We start from the raw sequence: 9,596 nt of genomic DNA, 5'->3' as shown, positions 1-9,596 counted from the left end.
GGAAGTAATAGTGCCACTGTATTCTGCTCTGGTGAGACCTCACCTGGAGTACTGTATCCAGTTCTGGGCACCACAGTTCAAGAAGGACACTGACAAACTGGAACGTGTCCAGAGGAGGGCAACCAAAATGGTCAAAGGCCTGGAAACTTGTGGTCTCTTCCAACTCTGTGATTCTATGATTCTATGATTCTCTTCAGAATTAATAAAAAACAGTTTCACCATGTCACTTCCAGAATATTCCCAGTCTAATGGAATTCATGTCATGATAGCAACTCCTTATCAAACCAGAAGAGTCACAATATGATCTTCATTTGGCACTATTAAATTACAGAGTTACACCATTAGAACCTGGGATGGTTCACCGCAGTCTTTGGGAAGAAGGTCACAATTCAAAAATGAAACCAGTTTGGGAGAGAAAATTTATTAGAAATAAGACCCAGAATGGATTACAGCAGAAGGGGCTCTGTGCTGCGACTTCGCACAACCTGCACCTATTTTAACACATGGAGGTGCAGCGTTCAGGCCCTTGTTGCAGCAAGAGGAGCCCTGTGCTGCTGCCCTTTCTGCCCTGACCTCTGGGCATCTGCTATGTGCTGGCACTTCTCTCCGCAGTGGGCAGGGAACTCCAGAGCTTCCAAGCCTTCAGTGCTGGCGCTGACAGACTGGGATGAATGCAGTCCGTGATTGTGATGTCACGTATGACATAAAGTACATTGTGGTGAACTGGAGAACAGAGTTGCCCACAAACGTCTGGAAAATGTCAGCCAAGTTGAGTCAGACAAAATTCACAAAAGAACATGACTCTCTGTGGAAGGTAATTGGTGGACACAAGTTGAGACCTTATCTTAGATGATTGTCAGATCTTTGGCCTTGTGCTTGGCAAGGCGGGGCGAGACTCATGTGTGTGGAGCAGGAGGGAGGCTGGTGCGAAGGGTGGAGGGGGCTCCATTTCCCTGGCTATGCCAAGACAAATGGTTTCAGCTCATTGGAGGCAGCAGATCACCATGTAGGAGCCCCAGACCCAAGGAGCTGCCCGGCTGCACATGCCTTTTGCAGCTGGAAATGTGCAAGCCATCAAATAATGTAGCTCACCTGTCTCTCTGGAGCTGCTGGCTCCCCACTTGGGGAGCCCAGGTGTGGTTTTAACGGGTGCACATTAGCACTGGTGTTTCCGTAATTGAGTCTCCTGACTAAGAAAGCTGGATCTGTCGACTGTTTGCTGTGCAATTGTGAAGGAACAAAGACTCTGGTCAACCTATACAGGCCTGAAGCTCTCTCAGGCAATCCATTGTCACACCAACCAGCAATTCAGCAGGGGGAGGAACTGAACCCAGCCCTTCCTCTTCCTCCTCGCCTTTCTGTGAAGTGGAAAGTTTGCAAGAGTCTAACAGGCTAAAGACAATGCTATCTTCAATCCATAAAATGCAGCAACAGTTCTGTGGTGCCCTAAAAGGGTTGAAGTGAGGATGGGAACAAGACTGTGGAGCAGCTCTGCCTGAGAACTCCTTTCTGCTCCACTTCAGCTGCAATTAAACAACCAAATTCAATATCTCAGAGATAGGGAACCTATGTCGTTCCAGGTGATTCGCAAGGGGATATGAGCAACCACTAATGGAGCATTCACATTTATGTATCTGTTACTTTCTCACATATGCTGTAGATTTTATGTGTGACTTCCTTGAGTAATGTTTTCTTTTGAAATATTTAAGACTTTTTTTGTTAAATTTGTGTTAAATATGTAGTTAATATTTTAGTTTCCTGTTAATTATGTTTCTTTGAATGTATACTTTAGATTTTACTTTCTTCAGTAATCTTTTAATCTGGATTGTTTTATTTGATGTTTTAAAGTGTTGTAAGATGTTTTGAGATTTTTTTTCTTTTCCCCCTCTAAAGTGGTAAAGATACTGTCAGGGGTTCAGGAGCAGAGGCAAGGGCAAGGGAGGAAACAGAGAGCGAGGGGGAGGAGGCAGAAGAAAAGATGAGTGATGACGACGACCCGAGATCTCCGAGTCTTTCCAGTGAATCAGAAGATTCACAGAAAGGAGCACCAGTGGCCAGGGCAAGGGGGGAGCCTAGGGGGACACCCCAGGAAGATAGAGCCAGAGGGGACTCAGAGGGGAGCAGTTGGAAATCGGGACCAGCGTCACCGCCAGAGAGCAGGGAAGAGGAAGGGCGCCAGGGATCAAGCGCTGGCAGCTCACAACAGGGGGGAGGGCACGAGTCAGGAGTAGCCACACCTCCATCGGGGAGCGAAGAAACGGTCAGACGGAAGGTGGAAGGTTGGGCGCGCGCGCCAAGTTCAAATGCACAGGAAAGTGGCGCAGTAGGCAGCCCGGAAAGGGAGCCAGGTCCTAAAGCCCGCCGAAAGGAGGGAGAAGAGTCAGGGGGGTCAGCGTCAGCGTCAGAGGAATCCCGGAAGGAAGAGACCCCGGGGGGCAGAGGGACCCAGAGAAGAACAGTCAGGCGGAAAAGGTGGAGCAAGGCTAGGATATTAAGTTGGTGTACAAGGGGCGGAGACTCAGATGGAGCTTCGCCGATCTAACCATTAGACGTAGGGTTGCACGCAGCAGCTTGAGAATGGAAACTGTAACTCAATAAAGACCTTTATTTAATGATCGCTGGCTAGCGTGATCCTCTGTGAGCTAGGATCTGGAAGCAACTCTGACAGATACGAAGTGAATAAGAATAATAAGAAATAATAATTAGAGAAGCCTTGCTCAAAGCAGCCCATTGCTGCCACTTTACTCCAGTCATGGTAACTTCTGCGCATAACAGCTTCTCCTCTGAGTCTGCGCAGGAGTGTGGAGAAAGAGGGTCCCTGCTGCATCCACAGCAGGATGAGGTGTTTGGTCATATTTCCGGAATAACAAACCAAACTGCCCCCCATGCCCCAATCAGGGACATACCTAGGGATTTATTGAATTATTATTATTTATTTATTTTAAAGTCCAGTGGCACCTTAGAGACCAACTAAGTTTGTTCTTGGTATGAGCTTTCGTGTGCATGCACACTTCTTCAGATACCATGAAACCAACACGGCTTCCTTCCTGAATCTAATACCTAGGGGTTGGTCAAGTTGGGCCCCGCCAAGGATGCAGGCCTGGGTGCATGTGTGCAAAATTGTGCCTCTCCACGCTGGTTCAGAGTGGCTAGCATCCCACCTGGCCACCTGTGCATTCCCCAGACCACTGCTCTGCTGCTTGGGGTGGGGGGCAATACAGCTCCTTACCCAGGGTGCAAGGGACAAGGAGGGTGTCGAGGCAGCTCTTTGCCAAGGGCACTCGGGAGCCTAGGTACACCTCTGGCCCCAATTCACCCTACTTTCCATTAATCTGGGTCCCAAATGGATAAGTAAGGAACTTACAACCATCCTTTGGGTTGCTGCTTGATTAACAATTGATTAACAATTGAGTGGGAAATGTCGACTTTTCTGTTAACTGAAGCTGGCAGATTGCCCTGTGTGAAAAACTCATGGCATCAGGCTCTCCCAGGGGCTCAGTGAACCTGGCTCTCTTGCAGCTCTTTGCTTCTCTTTCTGGACTGATGTCAATGTTTCAGCACAAAATAATAATAATAATAATAATAATAATAATAATAATAATAATTCCAATAGCACCTTAGAGACCAACTAAGCTTGTTAGCCAGTGTGGTGTAGTGGTTAAGAGTGGTAGATTCGTAATCTGGTGGACCGGGTTCGTGTCTCCGCTCCTCCACCTGCAGCTGCTGGGTGACCTTGGGCCAGTCACACTTTTTTGAAGTCTCTCAGCCCCACTCACCTCACAGAGTGTTTGTTGTGGGGGAGGAAGGGAAAGAAGAATGTTAGCCACTTTGAAACTCCTTCGGGAAGTGATAAAGCGGGATATCAAATCCAAACTCTTCTTGTTATTGGTATGAGCTTTCGTGTGCATGCACACTTCTTCAGATACCAATGTTTCAGCAGGTGAGGAAAAGCTGTTCCTTTGATGAGGGGGATTCCCCAAATGTCACTGACTCCCTTATTCTTTTGGCCCTTGTAGGCCTATGTGTGCATGGTGCTATACTTTGGCCTGTACATGTTCTGTTAAAGTTCAGAAAGTTTATGTATTTCACCTTATTCTGTTACACTTCTATTATGGTTTTATTAGATCTTTATAGAACTTCATGCTGGTCAGCTCTGCATTTTTAGCTGTGTGGGCTCTGTAATCACATGGGGAGGACTGAGGAAGCTGTCTTCCTTTGTTATATTCTTTTGGAGAACACACAGTCTCTCATATTAAATATTGGACAATGAGCCCTTTATAAACTGCCATTCAAAAAAAATGGTTCTCTTCTTTGTGCCCTCTGATATTACAAGGTGATGGTGGGTTTAGGAAACATCTAAGTAATCTTTGGGAAAGATATTTCTGCCTGTCTCAGCTCTCAGTTCTGTTCCAGGATCTGCTCCGTTTTCAAGAGAGCAAGTCCACGGAAGAATAGAGTGCGGGCTCATCCAGCGAGAGAAGAGGAGCACAGTCGGAGCAGAGACACAGCGCCTGCTGCTCTTCCCCGGCAAAAGGAGAGGGCAGAGCCACACAAGGAAGAGCTAGACGAGAATGGTGAGCTGTCAGCCTTAGGCAGAAGAAGGGGGTCATGAAATCATTGTCCCAGTGAGGCACCCTTTTTCACAGGGAGAGGCTCAGGTGCTGTGTTTCAGCCCTCACCCCACCCCCTGGAAAAGGCTGCTTCACTTGCTGGCTGCAGAGCTGAACTGCTTCTCTTTTGGTGGCAGCACTACTGCCCACAACCCACACACCCCTTTCATGTATTAGGACAGAACTTGCATAAATGTTTTTTTTAAAATAGCTTTTATTCAAAATTAAAACAAAACATATTATCCAGAAACATATCATCCTTATTTCCCCCCGTTTTTCCTCCCTCCCCCCACAGAACCCACCCACCCCCACCCCCGACTTCCCTCAGTTCCAGTCTTTGATTTCTCTAAAAATGCTGTTTTCTGCATGTTACACAGTTGTATAAAGGAGTCCAGTTCGCTTTGTTGTATCTTCAAATACTTTGTAAAGGGTTCCCATTCATCTTTAAAGTCACAGTTATCCTTGTCCCATAGCTTGTATGTCAGTTTTGCCAGTTCTGCATAGTCCATCAATTTTTCTTGCCATGATTCTTTGGTTGGGGTTTCTTCAGTCTTCCATTCTTGTGCTACCAGAACTCTTGCAGCCGTTGTCGCATACATGAAGATGTTTGTCAGGGGTTCAGGGACAGAGGCACAGGGTAGGGAGGAGATGGAGAGCGATGGGGATGAATCCCAGGACAGCGAGGAAGAGGATGACAATGACTCAAGAGATTCCATGAGTCTTTCCAGCGAATCAGAGGATTCCCAGAAGGGGGCGCCAGTGGTCAAGGCCAGGGGAGCCCCAGGCGGGACGTGTCAGGAACAGGGGGCCAGCGGGGGATCCCAAAGTGGCAGCTGGGCGTCAGGACCAGCCTCCCCGCCAGAGTGCAGCGAAGGGGGTGGAGGTTCCAGTGTATCAGGGGAAGCAGCTCCGGCAGCAGAGAAGGGAGGTCGGTCAAAAGGAAAGTTAGAGGTTGGGCGCGCGCGCCAAGTTCAAATGTAGAGGCGCGCGGAAGTACAGGGAGCCCGGAGGAAGGGCCAGGTCCTAAAGCCCGCAGGAGGGGGGAAGAGCAGTCGGGGGATAGCGCGTCAGGGGAATCCAGGAGGGGCGAAACCCCAGCGGGCAGGAAGACCCTGAGGAAAAGGAAAGAGAGAAAGAGGTGGAGCAGCGCAAGGCTCTTAAACTGGTGCAGGGGAGGGACTGACTCAGAGGGGACTTCAACGGTCTAAGCGTACAGACGTGGGGCTGCGCGCCTCGGATATGAAGCAAACAATGAACTGCAATAAACACTTTTGTATATAAGAAGAGATTGGCGTTGGTCTTTTGTGAGCTGAGACCTGAGGCAGCCTTGACAATGTTTTTTAGCTTTTTTGGCAGATCTTTCCCTACAATCCCTAATAAAAATGCTTCAGGTTTTTTAACAAATGTTGAATGGAACATTTTCTTCAATTCACTGTATATCATTTCCCAATTTTTTTTAATTACCTTACAATCCCACCACATATGATAAAATGTCCCCTCCTTTTCCTTACACTTCCAACATATATTTGAACTAGTTTTGTACATTTTCCCTAACCGCACTGGTGTTGTGTACCATCTGAATATCATCTTCATGTAATTCTCCTTCAATAGGGAACAATCTGTAAATTTTAGGTCAGTTTTCCATAATTTTTCCCAATCTTCCATCATAAGGTTCTGACCTACATCTTGTGCCCATTTAATCATAACTGATTTTACCTCTTCATAGAAATTGCATAAATGTTAATAAAAAATAAATGACCCATTCAGAATGGCCTGGTCAGGGTTCACTCTTTCCTTTTACCAGAATCACAGATCTGCTTCTGCAACCTGAGGAATCTCCGGGAAGGAACTGGTCCCTTCCTGGTGCAGGCCTCCATCGACAACCTGTGTGCCCTGGCAGAGACCAAGCTGGCCGGGGTCCTGCGGGCCATCTGCAAGTATCGCCAGAGCATCCACAAGGTAGGCAGGAAAACTCTGTGACTGTGAGATGCTCCCAAATGCCTCATGGCCGCTCCCAACAGATTCATGCCGATGTTAAATAGCAATGGCAATAAGGCTTAGCTGCAGAAGGGAACTGAGGGTCTCCTGGATCTGGTCTGCTTGTGACCCCCAATGATTACACATCATTTATGGCATAGGGAAACCCAGCCAGATTGGTGAGGAATAAATAATAAACTTATTATTATTATAAAATGTGGTTTCTACATCCTCATAGTCAAAACACCCTTAGGTGAATCATGCTGTGTTCTGCCTCTCAAGATGCTTTTTGAACTTGGAGCCATTATCAGCCATCAGGAAGAGCACCCATCAGAAGGGCTCTTCTGCCGTTGGAACCTTTCTGGATGTTCCTTAGGCACTTCCAAGCAAGCACCACCTGCAAAAGGCACCTACTGACCTTGGGAGCAGCAGGGGGCAGGGGGACCTGCATGCCCCCCAGCTGCAGCTTGGTGTGTCCGTCTGGGCACTTCTGAAGCATTTATGTGAAGCAGAGTGGTGTCTGGGAGAGTCAGACACACAGACTGCGATGGTGTGTGTGGCCAGAAAGGAGAAAGCAGAAAGGGTGGCTCACGGGGGGGACACAAGGAGGACTGCTTCGTCTTGGTGTTGGGGTGTGGTGGTGAGGCAAATTGGTGGGAGGGTGTCAGGAATGTGCCCCCCCCCCAGAGCACAGGGAAAGAGTTAGACTCAGAAATTGAACTAAGTGAACGAGGGAACAATTCTGCAGATGAGAGCTGGCTGACAGAGTCAAGAAAGGGCAGTTCAACCCCCCCCCCCTTTCCTGGGGAAGACTCTGTTATCTCTCAAGGGGAGGAAGAGTTGGAAGGCAGCCAGAGCATAGCAGATAAGCAGAGATCAGTGGGGAGGGGGCAGGCCAGCCTCTCAGTCCCTGTTCTAGGCATCTGGATAAGATCATAAGGGCAAGAGGGGGAAGGCGGGAGTTTAACGTCCTTCCTGCTGTGGGAGATGTGAAGATTCAGACTGACCAACTATTGTAAATGTGAGCAGGCGAGAAGCTGTGCTCTGGATGTGTGGGTTTTTTTGTAAATAAACATACATAAAACTGTCGGAGAATCATTACTTCTTATCAGGGCTTGCTTGCCTGCCAGAGATCATTACAGAGGGCAGCTGACCAGCACTGACCAGAGCAGGCCCCTTTGTGGCACCTGCTTGAATGAAAGCTGGTGCAGCAAAGGACCTTCCTCTGGCGCCAGCCATGTCTGCAAAGGAATCTCTTTTTTCAGCTTGGTCATCAGGTGAGTGACAGGAAAGAGGCCCCAGCCAACTGTTAAAATGGCCCACAAGGCCAGGGGAGTTCAGGATCCACCCCTGTTCTGTGAGAGGAAAGCCTTGTAGTCCTCCAAGTGAGATGTGAGGGGCCTTGTGCTAAGCTTAAATCTGTCTCTCCCTGAAAGCATTTCTGTGGCTTCTCACCAGCATGAATTCTTTGAGGAGTCAGGTGTGGTGGGTTCAGACGGAAGCTTCTTTTCTCTTCTTTTTTCAGGGTGCCTTGAGTGAATCCAGTGCTGGCCTTTGCTGCTTTTTGCATGCATCCACAAACCACCTTTGGCACTTGACATGAGACTTTTGGTTTCCTTTAGCATTTCCTTCTTTTTTGCAGATCTCTCCAAAGCATCGATTGCGTATTAATGAAATCCTGCAGGCTGTGATCAGGTCGGCACATAGCGTAGACTACAAACTGGCTAAAGTCATCATCAAACTAGCTGCTGAAGATATGCTGAGGACCACAGTAAGGAGCGAACTGGTGAAATAGATGCTTCATATATCACTAAGCTGAAGGAGTGAGCGATGCTGGCTCTCTCCTACCACCTTTCAAGCCTTGCAATATTTTATTTATTTTTTCATTAATTTTGTATACCACCCTTCATCTGTAGATCCCAGTGCAGTTCACAACATAAAATTATAATATAAAAAGCACAAAATACATAATAAAAATAAGGATATAAGCAACCCAATAATTTCCAGTACTTGGGCATATTGCAAATACGGGAGAATTTCATTCAATCAGAGCCCTGGTGGAACAACAGGCCATCCCATTAGCCCATCCCCAGTAATAGCAGCTAAGAAAAAGGTGTGGTTGGCATCCCAGTCTATGCTGACCGTAGCTGCTTTTCCCTAGACATCATCTGAGCCTTCAGTGATAGAGATGGGTCTAGGAGCTCCCCAAACAATGCACTTGTTTCTTCAGAGGGAGAATAACTCCATCCACAACTGATGAGCTCCCCAACTCCCAGACCTTGGAGACTCTTTTCACCGAGTCTTCCATCTTACCAAGATTCTTTCTCAGTTTGTTGGCCTCATCCAGCTCACCACTGCACCCAGGCACTGGCTTAAAACAGTCACAGCCTCTTCCAAGTCAGATGCAAGACAGAAACAGAGCTGGGTGTCATCACCATACTGCTGAAACCCTGCCCCAGACCTCCCAGAGACCCTTCTCAATGGCTTCATATAGATGTTAAACAGTGCTGGGGTAAAATGGTGCCCTGCAGACCCCAACAGCACAACTGCCAAGGGGCAGCATAACTCCCCAGTGTTATTCTCTGACTGGACTCATAGGTAGGAGCAGAACTGCTGGACCACAGTGCCACCAGCTCATGGAGAAGGTCCAGAGGAGGCCATGGTCAGTGGTGATGAAAGCCACAGAGAAGCAAGGTCTCCATTCTCATCCCTCTCCTGAAGACAGTTCTCTACCAGGTTGACCAAGGCAGATTCTGCCCCAAAGCAGAGCCTGAAGCCAGGCTGGAAGAGGTCAAGACAACCCATTTCCACCAAGGGTGTCTGCAACTGGACTACCACCACCTTCTCAACCACCTCATACCCAAAGGGGTATTTGTGGCAGGGTGGTAATTGTCAAGCACCTTGGGGTCCAGGGAGGTCCTCTTTAGGAGCAACCAGCCCCACCCCACACAAATGTTGACAGAGGAGTCTAGTGAGGAGTCCTGCACAACCCGCAGGTTCTGTGTGGCC

At 48.1% G+C, this 9,596-nt stretch overlaps 1 protein-coding gene across 3 annotated transcripts in view; it reads left to right on the top strand.

Annotated features, from left to right (window-relative positions):
- The first annotated feature begins 219 nt into the window (after positions 1 to 219).
- The window catches only part of LOC308485196 (maestro heat-like repeat family member 5), a 38,889-nt gene continuing 29,512 nt past the window's right edge, over positions 220 to 9,596 (top strand). For 2 of the 3 annotated variants that reach the window (XM_081020657.1, XM_081020658.1), the window contains exons 1-4: positions 220 to 814; positions 4,414 to 4,574; positions 6,415 to 6,569; positions 8,230 to 8,358. In XM_081020657.1, the coding sequence (XP_080876783.1) occupies positions 798 to 814; positions 4,414 to 4,574; positions 6,415 to 6,569; positions 8,230 to 8,358 (462 nt within the window). In that variant the 5' untranslated portion in view covers positions 220 to 797. The remainder of the gene's footprint in view (positions 815 to 4,413; positions 4,575 to 6,414; positions 6,570 to 8,229; positions 8,359 to 9,596) is intronic. The other variant, XM_081020656.1, reaches the window with a different exon arrangement.

This window comes from Podarcis pityusensis (genome assembly GCF_964106645.2).
Source record: "Podarcis pityusensis genome assembly, chromosome: 9".
NCBI classification, from domain to species: Eukaryota; Metazoa; Chordata; class Lepidosauria; order Squamata; family Lacertidae; genus Podarcis; species Podarcis pityusensis.
Note: the sequence above shows the minus strand (reverse complement) of the source record. Positions and strands in the feature narration are given on the sequence as shown.